Source organism: Python bivittatus, unplaced genomic scaffold (assembly GCF_059951505.1).
Source record: "Python bivittatus isolate LINGU-HERP-01145 unplaced genomic scaffold, Pbiv_v1 ctg000610_np1212, whole genome shotgun sequence".
NCBI lineage: Eukaryota > Metazoa > Chordata > Lepidosauria > Squamata > Pythonidae > Python > Python bivittatus.
The window spans coordinates 27863670-27885133 of record NW_028277088.1 but is presented as its reverse complement, the minus strand read 5'-3'; the positions used below and the strand labels follow the sequence as shown (position 1 = coordinate 27885133).

The 21464-nt window shown below is 36.2% G+C and overlaps 1 protein-coding gene across 1 annotated transcript in view; it reads left to right on the top strand.

Moving 5' to 3' along the window:
* The window catches only part of DGKB (diacylglycerol kinase beta), a 302803-nt gene that overhangs the window by 69843 nt on the left and 211496 nt on the right, over positions 1 to 21464 (top strand). The window contains exons 2-7 of the mRNA XM_088150655.1: positions 6646 to 6886; positions 9883 to 9959; positions 10848 to 10868; positions 15268 to 15421; positions 16777 to 16914; positions 19917 to 19966. Coding sequence (XP_088006781.1) covers positions 6817 to 6886; positions 9883 to 9959; positions 10848 to 10868; positions 15268 to 15421; positions 16777 to 16914; positions 19917 to 19966 — 510 coding nt within the window. The 5' untranslated portion in view covers positions 6646 to 6816. The remainder of the gene's footprint in view (positions 1 to 6645; positions 6887 to 9882; positions 9960 to 10847; positions 10869 to 15267; positions 15422 to 16776; positions 16915 to 19916; positions 19967 to 21464) is intronic.

The window sequence follows — 21464 nt, the reverse complement described above, 5'->3', positions numbered from 1 at the left end:
TTTTATACACCCACAAAATGGGTGTTTTATACACAATATGGATGTAGCTGGTTAACAAAACACCTGTTTTCCAGAAGGCAACCTTTTGAGGTTGTTCCTCACTACCCCTGTAGCCTCCTGAAGTTTATATCACAATTTGAGTTTTGCTCTATTTTTGAAGCACACTTCCAAATAGAGCATTAGGCTATAGTCCAGTTTTATTTCGAAGATATCCCCCAGGATAAATATGTGTATAGAAGCTTTCCAACTGGTGGTTATCAATATCAGTTCCTGGGGGACATACTTGGGAAAGTGCTGTTGTACTCATATGATAGTTAGGCACATTTGGTATTTTTATTTGTTTTTATTTTTTGTGAAATACAACAACCCTTATATAATAACAGAAGAATAAAAATACAAAAATGATTATATGATAAAAATTATATGTATTTATCATTATTAACCTTATTACATAATAGTAATGATAATGTTAATAATAATTAATACATATAATAAAAAGTAATAATTATTTAACAAAAATAAAGAGAATTTAAACTGAAGAAAAGAAAAGGGGTCCATATAATAACTAATCTTTTAAAATAGTATTAAATCTAGACCATTCAGAAATATGCTTCTCTATCCTGTCATTTTTACAATATTAAATATCAGTGTTGATATAAATATTAAAAAGCTCTAATTCAGGGCTATTCAGCCATTCTGGAACCTGAATATGTGCATATCTATGTGCATGCATGTACATACAGAAAGAGGAGATTTTTGTTGTTGCCGCTGTTTTTCAACAATCACAGAACATGTTATGCCTGTTGCCCTGTCTGCCCACCTAACTATATGATAAAAAGCAAAGGAAAACCAATAGTAATAACATGTTTAACACTCAAGTTTCAAACAATCTTGACAGAATGAAAATTCAAAAGGTTCTTTAAAAAGTTGAACATCCAGCAAAATGTTCATTGGTGAGAAATGTAGAGTTCTGTGCATAGGCATAAAAAAAAAAATCAGATGCTCAAGTACAAGATAGGCAGCACCTGGCTTAGCAATAGTACTTGTGAGAAGGATCTGGGTGTCTTGGTAGACCACAGATTAAGCATGGACCAACAATGTGCCACAGCTTCCAAAGAACCAATGCAGTTTTGGGTTGCATCAACAGATGTATACTGTCAAGATCATGAGAGGTGATAGTACCAATCTACATTGCACTGGTCAGGTTGCACCTGGAATACTGCATCCAGTTCTTGTTGACATAATAGAGAAATAATGTGGAGGAAACTGGAAAAAATGCAGAAAAGAACAACGAAGATGAAGGCTAAGTCCTATGAAGAGTGGTTAAATGTTTGGCTAAAAGAAGAGAAGGTTAAGGGAAACATGATAACAGTCTTCCAATACTTGAAGTCTTCCTATACTTGTTATAGGGCAAAAGGTGTTGATTTATTATCCATAGCATGCAAGAGTAAGACAAGCACCAATGGGTGAAAGATTTACAAAAAAAGATTCATACTTGAAATAAGGAGGAATTTCCTGACTGTGAGAGTTATTAAGCAGTGGAACAGCCTGCTTCCTGAAGTCATGAATCCTTTTTCAAGAAAAGATTGGAGAGCCATTTGTCTAGGATAGTATGAGGATTCCTGCTCTGGGCAGGGGGTTGGACTAGATGTCCAATCCTATGATTCTATTATTCCATACACAAAGGCATTTTAAAAGATTTTCTGTTATTTCTCTCTCTCTCTCCCCTCAGATTCCTTACACTCCTCCTGATGGAAACTCCATCCTGGTCCAAATGCCCAAGGAAAGTGTCAAACTTTCACTGACTTTCACTGCCCTTCTAAAGCCCAGCAGAGTCAGGGCCAAATGTATGTGGGGGGGAGATCACTCCAGAGGATAGGCACTGCTCCTGTGACCCATGAGATGGCATTTTTCAAGGAATGGACCTTAAGCCTGCCTACCCTATTAGAGCATGTCAGGCTGGCAGATAGCATCAGAGAAAGATGGTCCCACTACAGATAACCCAGTCCAGTACCATATAGGTATTAACCAGCATCTTGAATTGCCTTCAGAAACCTACAGGAAGCCAGTGCAGCTGGCAGAGTAGCAGTGTTACATAAGCATATTGAGACCATAGATAGCTATCCATGCTGCTGCATTCTGGAACAATTGTACCCTCTGGATGGTCTTTAAAAGCTGCCCCATTTTGTAATAGCCCAACCAGGAAATGACCACAGCATGGCTGGCTGTGGAATTCTGGGAGTTGACGTCCACGCATCTTAAAGTTGCTAAGGTTGAGAAAACCTGGACTAAGGAATGAGTGCCCCTTCATGGATCACTGCCTTGTCGTGGCGAAGGGGCTTGCGTAACTCAGTGAAGCCATGAGCTATACCGTGCAGGGCCACCCAAGACGGACAGGTCATGACAGAGAGTTCTGACAAAATGTGGTCCACTGGAGAAGGAAATGGCAACCCACTCCAGTATCCTTGCCAAGAAAACCCCATGGACAATGTTAAAAGGCTAAAAGATATGATGCCGGAAGATGAGCCCCTCAGGTCGGAAGGTGTCCAATATGCTACTGGGGAAGAGCGGAGGGCATTTCCAAGTAGTTCCAGAAAGAGTGAAGCGGCTGGGCCAAAGCCGAAAGGACGTTCAGCTGTGGATGTATCTGGAAGCGAAAAGAAGGTCCGATGATGCTGTAAAGAACAATATTGTATAGGTACCTGGAATGTAAGATCTATGAACCAAGGCAAGCTGGATGTGGTCAAACATGAGATGACAAGATTGAACGTCGACATCTTGGGAGGATCAGCGAACTGAAATGGACGGGAATGGGTGAATTTAATTCGGGTGACCATTATATCTACTACTGTGGGCAAGAAACCCTTAGAAGAAATGGAGTTGCACTCATAGTGAATAAGAGAGTGGGAAAGGCAGTAATGGGGTACAACCTCAAAAACGACAGAATGATCTCAGTGCGTATCCAAGGCAAACCATTCAATATCACAGTCATCCAAGTCTATGCCCCAACCACTGATGCTGAAGAAGCTGAAGTTGACCGCTTCTATGAAGACCTACAACACCTTCTAGAACTAGCACCAAAAAAAGATGTCCTTTTCATCATAGGGGATTGGAATGCTAAAGTAGGAAGTCAAGGAGTAATCGGAATAACAGGCAAATTTGGCCTTGGAGTACAAAATGAAGCAGGGCAAAGGCTAATAGAGTTCTGTCAAGAGAACAAGCTAGTCATAGCAAACACTCTTTTCCAACAACACAAGAGACGACTCTACACATGGACATCACCAGATGGTCAATACCGAAACCAGATTGATTATATACTTTGCAGCCAAAGATGGAGAAGCTCTATACAGACAGCAAAAACAAGACCAGGAGCTGACTGTGGCTCAGATCATGAGCTTCTTACTGCAAAATTTAGGCTTAAATTGAAGAATGTAGGAAAACCACTAGACCACTCAGGTATGACTTAGATCATATTCCTTGTGAGTACACAGTGAAGGTGATGAATAGATTTAGAGGATTAGATTTGGTAGACAGAGTGCCTGAAGAACTATGGACGGAGGTCCGTAACATTGTACAGGAGGCAGCAACTAAAACCATCCCAAAGAAAAGAAATGCAAGAAGGCAAAATGGCTGTCTGATGAGGCTTTACAAATAGCTGTGGAAAGAAGGAATGCGAAAAGCAAGGGTGAAAGGGAAAGATATAAGCAGCTGAATGCAGATTTCCAGAGAATAGCCAGGATAGATAAGAAGGCCTTCTTAAATGAACAATGCAAAGAAATTGAGGAAAACAATAGAATGGGAAGACTAGAGATCTCTTCAAGAAAATTGGAGATATGAAAGGAACGTTTAGTGCAAAGATGGGCATGATAAAGGACAAAAAAGGCAGGGACCTAACAGAAGCAGAAGAGATTAAGAAGAGGTGGCAAGAATACACAGAAGAACTATACAAGAAAGATCTTAATGTCCCTGATGTCCACGCTGGTGTGATCACTGACCTTGAGCCAGACATCCTAGAGAGTGAAGTCAAGTGGGCCTTAGGAAGCATTGCTAACAACAAAGCTAGTGGAGATGACAGTATTCCAGCTGAGTTATTTAAAATACTAAAAGATGATGGTGTTAAAGTGCTGCACTCAATATGCCAGCAAGTTTGGAAAACGCAACAGTGGCCACGGGATTGGAAAAGGTCAGTTTACGTTCCAATTCCAAAGAAGGCAACGCCAAAGAATGCTCAAACTATCGCACAATTGCACTCATTTCACATGCTAGCAAGGTTATGCTCAAAATCCTACAAGCTAGGCTTCAGCAATACATGAACCGAGAACTACCGGATGTACAAGCTGGGTTTCGAAGAGGCAGAGGAACTAGAGATCAAATCGCCAACATTCGCTGGATCATGGAGAAAGCACGAGAGTTCCAGAAAAATATCTACTTCTGCTTCATTGACTATGCAAAAGCTTTTGATTGTGTGGATCACAACAAACTGTGGCAAATTCTTAAAAAGATGGGAATACCAGACCACCTTACCTGTCTCCTGAGAAATCTGTATGCGGGCCAAGAAGCAACAGTTAGAACCGGTCATGGAACAACCGATTGGTTCAAAATAGGGAAAGGTGTACGACAAGGCTGTATACTGTCACCCTGCTTATTTAACCTATATGCAGAGTACATCATGAGAAATGCCAGGCTGGAAGAATCACAAGCCGGAATTAAGATTGCAGGGAGAATCATCAACAACCTCAGATATGCGGACGATACCACCCTAATGGCAGAAAGTGAAGAAGAACTAAAGAGCCTCTTGATGAGGGTGAAAGAGGAGAGTGCAAAAGCTGGCTTGAAACTCAACATTAAAAAAACTAAGATCATGGCATCTGGACCCATCAATTCCTGGCAAATAGAAGGGGTAGAAATGGAAGCAGTAACAGACTTCATTTATTTGGGCTCCAAGATCACCGCAGATGGAGACTGCAGCCATGAAATTAAAAGACGCTTGCTCCTTGGGAGGAAAGCTATGGCAAGCCTAGATAGCATATTAAAAAGCAGAGACGTCACCTTGCCGACAAAGATCCGCATAGTCAAAGCTATGGTTTTTCCAGTAGTAATGTATGGCTGTGAGAGCTGGACCATAAAAAAGGCTGAGCGCCGAAGAATTGATGCCTTTGAACTGTGGTGCTGGAGAAGACTCTTGAGAGTCCCCTGGACTGCTAGGAGGTCAAACCAGTCAATCTTAAAGGAAATCAACCCTGATTGCTCATTGGAAGGATCGATAATGAAGCTCAAGCTCAGATATTTTGGTCACCTAATGCGAAGAGAGATCTCTTTGGAGAAGACCCTGATGCTGGGAAGGATTGAAGGCAAAAGGAGAAGAGGACGGCAGAGGATGAGATGGTTAGATAGCATCACTGAAGCAATGAGCATGAAACTGAGCAAACTCAGGGAGGCAGCGAAGGACAGGAAGGCCTGGCGCAATATGGTTCATGGGGTCACGAAGAGTCGGACACGACTTAACGACTAAACAACAACAACAACAAAGGAATGAGTGACAATTAATACTGTGAATAACATGGGATACAGGTAGTTCTCGCTTAATGTCCATTTGTTCAGCGACCATAAAATCATAACAGAGAGTCTCAAATCTCTGTTGAAAAACAAACTATTTGGTTCCCATGAAAAGCTGTTCATTTTTTATAATTATTTCCAAAATCTTATAGTAAAAGTCTAAATATTCTAAATTTGTCTGGACTCTTAATTAATTTATAACTTTCTTAGATCAAAGTCTTTAGCTTTTTGCCCTTTATTTCCAATTCTTTAAGTTCTTACACTTATGGTTAATTTTTCTTTTGTTCAAGAATGAAGGTAAACTCACTGGGTAGCTTTTCAAACCTGTCGTTCCAAAGGTCTTTAATACCCTTAAGATATTTAAATAGGCAATTTCTGAAAGTGATTAGAAAGTGAAGTTAGAGAACCTATAGTCCTTTAAAAGGCTCTGCCACAGGTGAGAGCATGATGGCTTGATCTGTCCCCTGGCTCTCAAATCCATGGGAGACCACTGTCCTGTGGTCTCCTCACAAGAAGCAGCCATCTGGAGTATACGTCCAGAGAGGTTCCTAGGAACTGGTGTACTCACCAGATCTTCTGTCTTTCTGAGGTTGTTGTCTCAGGTTTTTTGGAGATGTGCTTAGTTTGCCATGCCTCCCCTGGAAGTCCCCAAAACAGAACAATTCAGAAGGGCATTGAGGGTTGACATCTTCTCATTGGATGGTTATTTATATTAGTTCTAATTTTATTGTTGATATAATAAATTTATTGTATTGTATCAACAATAAAATTAAAACTAATATTTGTTAGTTAATTTATTATATTTGTTGAGTTATTGTAATGTGTTCTGATTTTTAACTGTATGCTATCAATAAACCTATGAAACATAGCAGTATGAAAATATAGTAAATAAAAAAACAAGCATTTCTTTACATAACTATAGATACATACCCATGGATATATCTCTACATACTGTATAGGGGTACTGTATGTATGAAATAAATTGTCACATATAGTTCAGAAGATCCAAACTGATGGATGAGCAGAGTTCTTAATATTATTGGCATGCTGATATTATTGACTTGTTTATGTTTTTTTTCCCTCTAATAGGGGCCTTTATTTAATACCAATTCTGTAGTTCTAAAAATACTACAAGATTTTTATTCTTCCTGAATACCTGATTTGTAGAGAATCTAAATTGAAAAAATTGGGGTATCTTCATAGCCACCAATTGAAGTTAACACCACCACGGTCTGGAATGTAAAGCTGCATTTTAATGTCATGATGAACCAGCAGAAGTGGGCTAATCTGAGTCCTTCGGAGTTTTCTCAGCTTCAAAAATATGCAGAATGTAAGTACTTACTTTTATATTTCCATAATTTTATTGTGTCATAATGAATTATAACTTTATAAAAAAAGTAATAGAAAACAAGTCTAGAGGCTACATCTAAATTTAAAATCTATGTTCTTCTGCATTCTCTTTTCAAAACAGAAAAATCAAGGCATTTTAAAAAATGGAATAATGATCAATAATACATAATAAAATTGGTAACTAATCATATCATTGATCATTATTTTGTTTTTTAAAATGTCATGATTTTTCTGTTTTGAAAAAAGAATGCAGAAGAACATAGATTTTAAATTTTAGGAACTCTGCAATAATTGAATATTAATCAATGGTATGGCCTCCTAAAGCCCAATGATAACTACTGCTTTCTTGCCAGTGTGATTTTATACTTGCAAATACAATATTTTTGTTGTTGGCATAATAATCTATGATTGATACAAGCAATTACTTCCTCACCTTGATGTGATATTGCGTGGTAGAGAATCTTAGGAACATTAGTCCCTTTTCCATAGGACCTTTTGATGTGCTTTGACATATTCTGTTTGACTTAGATATAGTGATTGGCAGAATAGTGTCAGAGGGGTAGTGGCAAGAATTTTGAAGAACTGGTTCTATGTAAGTATTTTGTAGAGCTACTCCAAAGTCACTGTAATGAAATAAAAAAAATTCCTTGCTCAAGAGTAATAATTTTCCTTGTATCATCATATAATCCTTGGTTAGGAAGGCACATATTACTCAGATGAAAATAAAATAAAAACATTAAATTGTAAAAAAAAGGTTAAAAAATAAAAATAAAAGGAATCCTTCCTTCCTTCCTTCCTTCCTTCCTTCCTTCCTTCCTTCCTTCCTTCCTTCCTTCCTTCCTTCCTTCCTTCCTTCCTTCCTTCCTTCCTATATGTGACAGCATTAAAAACATAATTCAGATCTAAGATCTAAATAAAGTAACTATATAGTACCAGATTGGAGAAAGTTAGCAAATGAGATAAATAATCATGTAAAAAAATTCTTCAAAAAATTATCTTTTCATGTCAAAAATGTGTGTAAACCTTTTGTGCAGCCCTGTTTTAGAGGCAATTTATGAACAATTGTATGAAATAATTCCCCTTCTTTGGGCTATATTGCAGATTTTAATGGCACCATTGAGAGATTATTCATTGCTCAGAATGTCTTAATAAAGACCTTGGACTATAGTGTGTATATAATTTATGGCTCAATAAAATAGTCTGTAATACATTAGTAACAAAGTACAATTAGATTACTTGGCTACTTAATATAGTGTGTGATGGTTACCAGGAAAGCAACAGTTTTAAGACTGTTTATTAAACAAAGACAACTTAACTTGGATTATTCTCTTTGTTCACAACAAAGTTGTCAAGGAATAAAATCAAGTCAGTCAAATATAACTGGCACCACACTGGAGTTGGCAAAATATTTTGGTCATACATAAAGCAAACACCAAGATTAAGAAAACAAATAAGAATAATTTGCTAAGAAAACAAAACGAGGTAGCTAGAAATCTACTTGCAAAATAGGTAAGGATAACAAGGACCAGAAACCTTGGAGTTTAAGACTGATATTGTTCCCAAATTTATCTGAAGGTTTAAAAGTTTGGTCTACCCAAACTAAGGCTCAGTTGCAAATAATTAATGATGTTTTCAAAGAGTCATTTATTGATACAAAAACATTTCACTCCTGAGAAGATTTTTCTCCGTCAGAGATAAGCATTCCTTTGCCTAAGTATGCCCTCTTGGATCCCTGAGTTCAATGAAATTGACAGGTGGATTAAACAAGGTACAGTGAACCAACGGTTCTTTAGGGCATGGCTGGCTGGGGAATTCTGGAAGTTGAAGTCCACACATCTTCAAGTCGCCAAAGTTGAGGAACCCTGCTTTAGGGCATTTCACAAAGGCTTGCCAGATAAGATCTTTTAGTTGGCTCAATCTTTCTTTTTTTCTAGTGTTTCATAGTTTATTTTTGAACTATTATTGGGAGAGGGGGTCCTCTGGGAAAGGCATATCAGCTAAATTTCAATTCAGAATTTAGAACAAGTTAAAATATCATGCAGATTGTTTAGGAGTACAGATAATATTTATGGTGGAAACCCACCCTAGAGTCAGTAGGCCAGTTAGGAACTCCCTTTACTTTATCTAACTCATTCTTTTCAGGACTTATCTCTGAAATAGGAATTATAAATTAAAAGCTGACCCTTTTGCCATTTTCCTTGGTGCCAGAGAAATACTGCATTTATTATTATTATTTTTAGATAAAAAAAGATATAAAAAAGATAAATTACACTTAAAAGTTAATGGAGTCTTTACGATGTGTTTAAAATTAAAAAGATGAAATCAACTTGATATTGAGTAGTATCAAGATCCTATTTTGGTTTTAAGTGGGAAATAGGCAGGCTTTTACATTTACTTCTTGAAATATTCAGGGTTGAGTCATGGGATCAGATGTTTTGCTTTGTGTGTGTATTGTAGGGTAGATTTTGAAAGTGGATGGCTTTTTTTTATACATCTCAATTATGTAATTTCACTATAATATAGTGGGTATCTTAAAATAATTGCATATGTAGAATTCACAACCTCTTAAATATATAAAAAAACACCACCAAATTTAACTTTATTCCCTTTCAAAATCTAGATAGTTCAGAAAGAAGATACAGTTTATATACTGTAAAAGCAAGTGTTTTGATGGGTTTTTTTTTTTTGGTGATTTGGTTTCTTTAATTAATAAATACATGCTAAATGTTGTTAGCATTTATTTATTAATTAAATCGCAATTACAAATTAAAATTTGTAATATCCCACTGGTCTAGTGAGTAAAATTAATGAGACTTCTGTTCTGACAGGCTTCATTACAATTGGGATGTTAAGTGACATTGTTCTGGTGGAAATGGTGTGTTAAAGTATTTGAGATGGAGGCAAAAAATAAATGCTATTTGTTTAGGGATCCAGCTTATTTCAATAAGTAAAAGACATCTGTCACTGTTTTTGCAGATTCAACAAAGAAAATTAGGGATGTTTTAGAAGAATTCCATGGCAATGGTGTGCTAGCAAAGTATAATCCTGAAGGGGTAATTTTTCTTTCTTATCTAATTTCTTAAATTATACTGGTTACTAGAAATTAATATCTTGCAATGTGTGGAATTCACTCCATTACCTTCCTTCCTTCTGTAATCATTAGATACATTACTAGCATATATAAATAGTCCCTTGCAGATGGTTTTAACCCTCATTTATTCTCATCAAACACCTTTGTGGTGCTCTAGAAGTCTTTTTATTCAGATGGTTTCGCTTTAAGCAAGATATAGGCAAGCATTTATCAATATGATATTTTATTTCAACTGACTGCTCATGCCCTAATGTTTGGAGTGGTAATGTGTAGGTGAGGCAATCTGTACATAAAATGTCCCATTGATAAAATTCTTAATTACCTGGCTTCATGTTCCAATTAGATTATATTGCAGTGATTTTAAGAATATTATTGACATATCTTTGGTGCACTGCAGAAACTTTGGCTGCTTCTGCCTATCATAGCAGTAGAACAGAAGCATATTATTCATAGGGCCCAGAAAAAGAAATGGGAACATTGATTAAGTCAGCTGCCATTCTGAAAATGGCAATTTAACTGCATAATAGATTTTTATCTATTATAAATTATAGAAAATTTAACTGCATAATAGATTTTTATCCAAGGCTCATAAAAGAGAAGTCAAATAAAGGTGGTGAAATTACATAGCATCTAAACTGACATTGTTGCATGGCTATTTGCTAAAACTATTTCCTTGCAATTTCATTAATACGGTGACTGGAAACCTTTTTATTGCACGATTTCTTTCTAATCTGGTTAGTAATGAAATCAAAATGTCAGCAAAAAATTCTAGATCTAAGAATAAGGCTGAGAAATTTTAAGACCGTATAAATTTATACACATGTATTTTCTTTCTTTTCATGCACTCCAGAAGCAAGATATTCTTAAACAAGTAAGCATATCTAGTATATGTGTTGGCTGATCTACTTGAACAATGCTATTAATTTCTGGAGATTTATTTTATATCTTGTTTTCTTTTCATACTTAGATATTGATGGTAAATTACCATTACACCGTATAATACCATTGATATTTTTCTTGTTACATGACATCTGTAGGTAAAGTGAAGGTAGACAGTGAAGGTAAAGAAAAAGTAAAATAGATTTGATGCTTATTGCACTTTTATAACTTTTACAAAATACATAGTAGTATGAAGGAAGCATATGATTAAACTTCAAAGATGGCCTGGAAACAACATTCTTTGTACCGTGGTTTGGTTGCGGCTGTGCAATCCACAAATATTCTCTGTACCTCTGTATGTTGATAAACTGAGCAGTCCCTGCCACCTCCAGGCATATGGTTGGAAATGCCTCTAAAAGATGAAAGAGAAGCAATCTTGGATGCAGGAGACATTAATAATTGAAGAGGCATGAACAGTATTAAGTAGAGAGCAAAAAGAAAACAAATGGTGAGTTATGGAGATCATCAGCTGCCTAAAGAATTGATAACGACAAAGAATGGTAGAAATAAGACAAATGCTGAAACTGCATGAGAAAAAAAGTGGTGCAAATTCAGCCAAAGAGAGACCTATACAAACCAGTGTTTAAAAAAAAAAAGGGGGGGGGAGAGAGGTGGGGAGGAAGCATTTGAAACCGAGAGAAAGGGAGAATGACAGATGTTATTGCTCTATTTTTGGTATTCACAGTTCTCACATCCTTGTTACAATGAGTTAGGTCCAGACTTTTGAATGAAAACTAAATTGCCTCCCCAAGGAGCTTCCCATTTTTGCTTAGCTTTAGTCCAGAATGAAGGGAACTAATTTCTATCTTCTTCAGGTTTCAGGTCATCCAGGCTCCTTAGGCTTTAGAAAGAGAAAATAATGCCGAATAGAGTAATAAGATATAGATTGTATTACAAATGTAATAAATTATGCTGAAATGCTGAAACCCCCCACAAATGTGTAATATAATAATATATGTGTTTATTAATGCATTAAATCAATAACAAGACAATACCCTTTTTTTAGTGTATAATAATTTAGGTAGTAAAATTTAGTGAAGTTAACAAACATTTTTGGAGGCCAAAAATTATTTTGTTGCTTAGATACATTATTGACTAAAAAGCTAAATTTCAGTTAGAGATTAGTGAAAATAAGTTGTAATTTTAATGGATAAATTATTCATGGATCTCCAAGGTTTAAGAACCCTTCCTCTATAGAGAGACAGAGGTAATGATGAAACATATCTCTTAGAGAAGGGGATATTTAGGAGAGCCAAATTAAAATACAGCCCCAAGCTATCAGTAAGAATAGCTTTCTATTCTTACTGATATTCTTAGCTATCTATTCTTCATCAAATAGAATGTTTGTATGACCTTATATATGTTTTAACCTTGTTTTTGGATGAGCAAAGTGTGGCTTTTCTGAAGTTGTTGAATTGCAGCTTCCCTCATCCCTGATTATTGATCAGACTATCTAGGACTAGTGGAAATCATCATCTGAGAACCTAATTTAAAGATACTTAGTCATTTTAATAAAGCAGCTTATGCATTCTAAAAGTCATTGACTTACCATTCTTTTATATATACTTATTCACATTCTGCAGAATTGTGGAACATACACAAGACATGATTTTTTTTTTCATCTGGTATAACTGTTATAACATATTGAGTTTATATTAATTATTCATTTCAGTTTCATGTATGATTATGGTAGCTATGTATCTGTCAAATTAATATAACAAATGAATCTTATTTTCCTTACCTTTTAATCAGAGAAAGAATACTCATCTCATTATTTGAGGCTATTTGGGTATATGCCTTTAAATATAATTTTCTGCCTTTTATTTACCATAATAGGCAGAAAAAGAGAGATAAGAAAGTATAGATGGGACAGAAACAGCATTGGTCGCACTTTTAGGTGATCTCTGGTGGGACCAGGATGGGGGTAGTGCATCCATCCTTGCCCGCCTTGACCTCTTGTTGGCTTTTGATATTATCATCCATGGTATCCTTTTGGGTCGGCTGCACAAGTTGGGGGCGGGGGGCACAGTTTTTACTGATTCACCTCCTTCTTCCAAGGCTGGTCCCAATCAATGTTGATAGGGAGCAAAAGGTCCAGCCCACGGCCCCTACTTTGTGGGGTGCCACAGGACTTGGTGCTCTCTCCACTCCTTTTTAACATCTAAAAGCTCCATGAAGCTACTGGGTGAGATCATCTGTCACCACAGGATAAGGTATCATCAGTAAGCGGATGATACTCATTTATACAGTACATCTCCATGCCAGGGGAATTAAGTGATGTGGTGGATATTCTTTCGCAGTGCCTGGAGACTGTGGGTGTTTGGATAGGGAACAACAGGCTTCAACTGAACCCTGGCAAGGTGGAGTGGCTGTGGGTTTGGGCCTCTTCTGTATCTGGGGTTTTACTATCTCTGGTTCTGGATGGGTTGCACTGCCCCATACAAATTCAGTGTGCAATCTGGGGGTTCTCCTGGACTCACAGCTCCTGCTTGAGGAGCAGGTGGCACTTGTGGCTAGGAGGGCCTTTGCTCAACTGTGTTGTGTGTCAGTTGCACCCTTTCCTGGATCAGGAAGCCCTTCTCTTGGTCACTCATGCCCTGGTCATCTCCCATATGGACTATTGTAATGCATTGTACATGGGGCTACCCTTGAAAAGTATCAGGAAGCTGCAGCTGGTGCAGAATGTGGCAGCATGGGCAGTTACGTGTGCCTCTAGGGCTGTGCATATGACACCTCTGCTGTGTGAGCTGCATTGGGCGCTGGTTTGCTTCTGTGTCCAATTCAAGGTGTTGGTTATGACCTTTAAAGCCCTTCATGGCATGGGCCGAGGTTACCTAAGAACCCTCTCATCCCAGTTACATCAGCCCATCCCACCTGGTCCAGCAGGAAGGCCATGTTACAGACCCTGTTGACTAAAGAATTTCGACTGGCGGGGTCTAGGAGGAGAGCCTTTTCTGCCGTTGCCCCACGTTCCCCCATTGTGGAATATCTTGCCCCCTGAGATGAGATTGGCCCCCACTCTTCTGGCTTCTAGAAGAGCGTTAAGACCTGGCTCTGCTGACTAGTTTGGAGATCCAGTGGGGACTCACAGCACTGGGACTGGCTGGTGACTTGAGAATGCTGTGTCCATCTTTTAACTTTGTTTTTGTAGTTTTTTATTGGTTTTATGGCTTTTATTTCTGAGCCACCTAGAGTCACTTATATAATGAGATGGGCAGTGTATAAATTTGGTTTATAAATAAATAAATAAATAAATAGATAGATAAATCTAAATAGATAAATAAATAAATAAAAAACTAAATACATAAATAAATAAATAGATGCCACTGTTATGTACTTGGTTTGTTCTTTTACAAATGTGTTTTTCTTGATCATACTGGTTAATGTTACAGTATTAAACTAAAAGTGTTTATATACAACATCTTCATATTTTCTCTAAGGATGAAGTGCTGTATATTCAACATAGGAGTAGATTAAGATTCCCTTAAATCAAACTCAGTATTGTGACTTCACAAATATGTTCCTATAGCCATCTTGGCAGCATTACGGAGGTGATTTGTCATTGTCTGGCACAGACTAGCAATTTCTTGGTGGTCTTCCATCCAACTATGAAACAGGTTCAATCCTTCTTAGCTTTTGGGAACAGCCAAAGTCAGCTAGATGCTACAGCCTACAATTACATTTTCAATATAGGCATGTAATGTATTTCCTCTTCCAGTTTATTTACATTATATAGAAAATAATAGGTTGAATGTTGTGTTGGAGTATGTTGATGTATGCATATGTTTCCCTGTGTAAATCATTTAACAAGATGCTTTGCTTGCCAGGAGAGAACTGCCCCTCTGGATCTGCTCTTCAGAGCTACTGAACAGCTGTAGCTGCTTTGTGGCTTTAAGTAACAGATTCAGAGGAGCGAACACCATGTTGAATGATTTGTTCAGGAATTTATCTGGATAGCAGTAATTGGATAGCAGTAACAGTTTGACTGTATTTGTTTTGTTCTATTTAGTTGTGAATAAATTGTGTTTTCTGTTAAAGAGGGATGAGACATTATAGTCATTCACTATCTTCCAGTTTTGGAAAGAAATGTGACATTATGTTTGAGTTGATATTTTCACTATGTATAGTTGAATCATGATGTATGTACACATAAGTGTGACTTCAAGCAGAATGGGAACTAACTATGGCATGAAAATATTACATGTCTTTAAGGAGAAAAAAGGATAATCTGAAATCCTGTAATGTCTCAAAAATGTGTTGAACGTTTCTGTTTCCTATTTGTAAAATTTTATCCTGAATCCCCAGGCATAATTATCTTTCTGTCTTTGTAGACAATTGATTTAGAAGGTTTCAAGTTATTTATGAAGACTTTTCTTGAAGCTGATTTACCAGACGAATTTTGCGATCATCTCTTTGTATCTTTTGGAAACAAAGTTCCTCCTAGCAGTCCTTTGGTAAAGAATAAACCTCCATTCTTTCCAGGAGGTGAGTAATTCGGTAAAAGGAGTTTGATTGCTTTGAATAGGCCTACCACTTGTTCTGGGACTTAATAAAAAGTCTTTAATGATACTTAATGTCCTTCCATTCTTTTGTAATGATTTAAAGCTTTGGTAGTGGACAAAAATAGCACTTTTAGGAAAGGGAAGGAAATTGGGTATAAATTATCAAGTCTAGAGACAAATGTCACAGGGATATTTGAATAGAGGAAAAGTTGACAATCAGAAAGATTCACAGGCTCAACTCTATGAATTTTTCCAGATCTCTTCTTTCAAGTAACCTTTCAAGTGTCAATAGACCCATCAGGTTCTTTCACAGACATGTATGTAAGATTTAAGTTGATCTTTAGATATCTACTGAACACCATTTTTATAAACTGTGATTATTATTCCCTGTATGCTTCTCACTTGTTCTAATATTAATAGGATACCATAATTTCATCGACAGAACTCTGCATTTTTCATTGAAAACAAGGACTGATTGTACTTAAATGTATTGCTAGGTTATTACTTAGGCTATTCTTCTTCAACTACCATCTGGCACCTTATTCTCATTCAAACATTAAAATAACTAAAATCTAATTGCAGTTATCTTGGTGCTTTAGTTGTTACAAATACAATTATTGCATTAAGCTTGGGTCATATCCAGTTCAACCACATTTGGATTGTTTCCTCAGAGTAAAGCAAGAAGCTGTGCTTAAACAAAACTTGTATGGTGGTGGCTGTTTTGAGTCATATCTTTAAAGCTGTCACTATGCTTTGGACTATGAAGGTTTTTTAAAACATAAAATGGTAGAAGAATGACAAATTAAATGAGAATGGAAGCATATTATAAAAATCACTGAAAAACTATCCTTAGAATCAAATAAATTATGATTATTAACGATATGGTGCTATTATTTCTTTATCTAGAAGTTCTAGAAAATCACTACAGTGAAGTGATCAAACCTTTGTGCTCAGGAAAGCATTTTATTATCCTGGATGTTAAAATAGCATCAGTATGTAAGCAGAAAATGTTGCCATATACAAAGAAAACATTCTATGCTGCTTTTTATATTGGTCCTAAAATGAAATAATAGAGATATAAGCAAATTTTAAACTTCAGTTATAAATATGCTCAGACCATTGGATATAGTGGTACTTACACCCCTAGTAATTAAGCATGCATAGAATTGCCTAATTAATCAGTTTGGATTATACTTTGTGCAAAATGATGTCTGTTTCCTCCATTGCTATAGAGACAAAGAAGCTGTTCTGTATGCAAAATCAGAAATACAGGCAGATCAGATGTTTCAAATGTTTTGTTTCTTGTTACATAAGTAAACAGCATGAATATTATTTCAGGTTTGCGAATTGCTAAAAGCATAACTACACATCCTCAACATCTTTCCACAATGCACATACCAGAAGTAATCCAGTTGAAAGATATTGTTTGTTATCTTTCCCTTCTTGAAAGAGGAAGACCTGAAGACAAACTAGAATGTATGTATTTCATGTAAAGCAAGTCCATATTGTTTGTTTTCAGTCACTTTCAGTTCATTCATATATATTTCATCATCTCAAATTTGACAATTAAAAGATATTTTAGATATTTTGCAATACAGAGAGTATAATACTATAAATATCTATTCAGAAGTAATTTCCACTGAGTTCAATGGGTCTGTCTTCTAGATTATTACGTCATATCCTTAATAATGCATAACTTTTATGCAAAGAATAAATTAATTGTATTCAACTTCTCTTTAGCTTTGACTATCAAATTACTTGCATGCCTCTTTATTGATTGTCATGATTGTTTTGTAGTATAAAATGCTTTTGTAAGATTTGTCAGTAACTTATGACTTCAACTAGCACAGTTTCCCCTGGTATTCTGAATTGCACTTGATTTACTACAGACATAGGAAAGATGTCCATTGTAATTAATATTTGTTACTATTCTAGGATACAGAAATATTCTGAAACATATATTTTCATTTTTCATGAACTGGAATGCTAACTTGTTCCAGTTGTTTTCTAAATGTAGCATCAATGTCTGATTGTATCCAGGCACAATTATGATACCTGGGCTACTTATTATCTAATGCTGATGCAGTTTCACTTCCACACAGTAAAATAGAAACAATCCAAATTCAATCAAACTCCCAGGAAAACTAATAATTTTTTTTTTTTTGGTCTGCGCTCAGTCATTGCTGACCCTGCAGTGACTGCTTGGACGAGTCCTTGCAGTTTTCAAGGCAATTGTTTTTCGGAAGTGGCTTGCCAGAGCCTCCTTCCTAGGGCAGAGCCCAGCTGGTGAGCGCAGGAGCCAGGGTTTTCGTTGCTTCGTGCCCTTTTCGGGCGCGCACGGTTTTTCGCACTTACCGGCAACTGCTCCCAACTCCTTTTTTTTTTTGCAAGGCGCCGCCAGCATTTTTCCTCCCACCGGAGTGAGAGTCCGCATTTATCTACTCACATAAGTTTTTGAACTGTTGGGTTGACAGGAACTGGGGAGGAAACAGGAGCTCACCCTGTTTAACGTGAAGGCTGGACTCGAACCGCTGAAGCGTCGACCGTTTCTGGCCGGCAACTTTCAGCGTCATTAAGCCACTGCGCCACCGCGTCCCCCAAAACTAATAATAGTGTTATGTTATTGGTACTGCTGAGTTCAATATTTTATTTAAAAGAGAAAAAGTGACTTATAGAGACCAACAGCTTTCCACAATGACAGAGCAAATACAAATCCATGAAATGCATTCAGTACTTTGGGCTTAATCAAGGCACTATTTATTTATTTATTTATTTATTTATTTATTTATTAATTATTACAAGATTATATGGCTACCCATCTAGTAAAACACAATTCTGGGCAGCTTGCAACAATAATAAAATCACTAACAAGAAAACCAAGAAAAACCAGGCAAAATCCATCATCTTCATCCACTCATCTATGCAATATTAAGCAGTATTATGGTCCCATTTACAATAAGTTATGAGTATCTACATATCTCTCTTCCATTAAACCCAGTAAGAGTTTAAATACATAATGCTACCAAAATTGTACCCATTCATTGTTTTCTGAAGTTAAAAATAAATAATGCTACTAGATTTGTCTAAATTCTACATAAAATATTGAGGCATAGACAAATTACATCACCAAAAATGCTATGTCTTGTCAAGGCCATAGTTTCTCCAGTCATAATATACGTTTGTGAGAGCTGGACCATTAGAAAGGCTGCATAAAGAAAGACTGATGCCTTTGAACTGTGGTGCTGGAGAAAATTGTTGAGAGTACCTTGGACAGCAAGAACAAATCATTCAATATTTGAAGTAAATCTGAACAGCTCACTGGAAGCATTAAGAATGATGCTAATGCTTAAATATTTTGGACACCTAACATAGAAGCAAGAGTCTTTGGTGAAGACCCAGATATTTGGAAAAATCCAAAGCAGTAGAAAAAGAGGCCCACATAAGACAAGATGTCATGATACTACTGCTTCAAAGAAGCAGTTATTGATAGACTGTCCTGACAAATGTAGTTCAGTGGGTCACAAAGAATCAGAACAACTGAACAACTGCAACAAGATGATGTCCCATTCACTAAGTTCTGAAATGCATAAGCTTTCAAGACATTAAAGCAGCAACATACAATGAAGCAGCAACATACAATGTTAATAACTATTTCTACAAAGATATAGACACTAGGCTCTATCTGCTGGATATTCAGGTTCATTGCAAGTTGAGAGATCAGATCTCAAATAGTTTATTCTCTGAGAATGATAGTAATATAATATTTTTAATATAAATATGTAACAGATATGTTTTAAGGATTTATTTCAAAGGAAAAATTTTTCCTGTTCCTATACTAATTTCCTATTCCTATACTGTATTCTATTCCTACTCCTATACTGTTCCTGTACTAACTGGCAAACCAGTTCCACACATATTTTCTCACCTATACATTAATAAATAAATTATATGAATTGGAGAATCTGAGATGCAATTAATATGTGAGCAAAATAATATATGATACATTTTCAGGTCTTTTCTGTGATCAGCCTGTTCAGATATTATATTGTCCAGATACATGTACACTCTGTGTGACAAAGTGGTGTGTTCTATGAGGAAGAATTACATGAATCCAGTTAGCTCATTGCAAGAATCCATTCTCTTCCTTTGAAATAATGGACATTTTACCAACTTGGAATTTGCTATTTAATTACTAATTATATACTTTTAATATATTGCTGAAAACTAAAGAGAAATTGTATGTGGTGTATTTTTCCAATGATCCTGGCTAATTAAAATCAAAGACTGGATCTTTAAGACTGAATCTCTACACTAATACAAAATGGGAATATGGAAAAACAATGTGTGTTACTTTTTCTGTTAGCATCATTTATTTCTCAGAATTTGTTTCTGACCTAGTAGTTGCTATATTATGGACATTATAAATGTGGTTCTAACTCTTTATCACAAAATGATTTTAATATATTATTTCTCTTTAGTTATGTTTCGCTTGTATGACACAGATGGAAACGGTTTCCTGGACAGTTCGGTAATTGTATTAATTAATAACAGCATTCTTTAATATAGTATCAAGAACGAAATAATGAATCAGGACGTGTACACTGGAAATACAGCAAACAGTTTAATAAGACATATATTTTGAGTTGCATTGGGCGATAGTTACACTATTGGCATATCTGCATGTCCTGCTTAGCCTGTTGCCGGTATGGGTTATCCACCTGTTCCAGAGCGCAGGAGCAATGTTGTGTTCCTCCCACTCTTAGCCAAAACCCACCTTGTTTTCCAGCTATGATTCAAAAATAGTGTTTTTCTGCTCAAACCATCTTAAACTCCTCAGTGTGAATAGTTTCAAGTGCTCTATTCTGATTCGGTTAATAGACACAGCTGCAATTGGCTGCTTGACTTCTCATGCCCCTGTCCCTTTGGGTGGTCATTGCCCTGGGCTGCTGGGTTGCTTGTATTTCTGATCCTTTTTTTAAAAATATTTTTTAAAATGTTTACAACTTCAGAAGCAATCTGGACATCTGACCTAAAGTCATCTTTAAAAAGTCAGAAGCAGCATGGGAGGCAAGTAGCTTAGGCTGCTGTGCAGAAATGCCCTTAGTTCTAACTTAAATTAACCGCACTTGTTGACTCATAACAATTTATTTTTAAGATTATAACTCACATGGCTATTTATAATAAAATGTCCAGTTAAAATTCAAAACCTATCAAATCATATTCAAAGCAGCATAACAAAATGTCAAATAAAAGCAACAGTCAAAACACTCAAATTAAAGCAAACATCACAGAACTATCACAGAAATAAACCACAAGATAGCACACACACAGAGGATTTAAATGCCTACATATTGGATGGTTTTTGCCTAACACCTAAAAATTAACCATGTAGGTGTTAGGTAGATCTCTCTGGGGATCTGATAATTTCATAATTGGAGACTTCTACTAATTGGTTCCATTAAGTTCAGCAAGATGAAAGAGCGAATTAGTCTGGAACCATGATGTGATGGTTAAAATAGATATTTCTCATCAGTGAAATTATTGACGGGGTACTAATATTAATTACTTTCTAAAATACCTTTGCCTACTTTCTTTTCTTTTTTCTTTTTATACTGATATGCATTATATCAGTATATATATTTAATTTAAATAGGTTTCCAAGAATGAATTTAAACTTTAGTGCCTGTTCCCAGCTGGTATTACAACAATTTGTTTTGAAAGAGAACAATATTATGTATTCATTGTATTTTTCTACTGCCATAAACTACAACTCCTGAGGGTTTATATCATACTGTATATGGGACAGGAAGTTGTATATGCAGTTTCCACTTACACAACTTTGATTTAAGTCATTATAAGAAATGCTTGTGAATGAGAAAATAAAAAGAACAAGCATGGCAAAAAAATATCAAAGTTGTTGATTTACAAGTGATGTGTTGGAACTAACATATGGGGTGATATTGTATTGTTTAGTTAGTGGATGTATATAGCTGCTGTCTCAAAATGACTCAACGTAGCATACAATT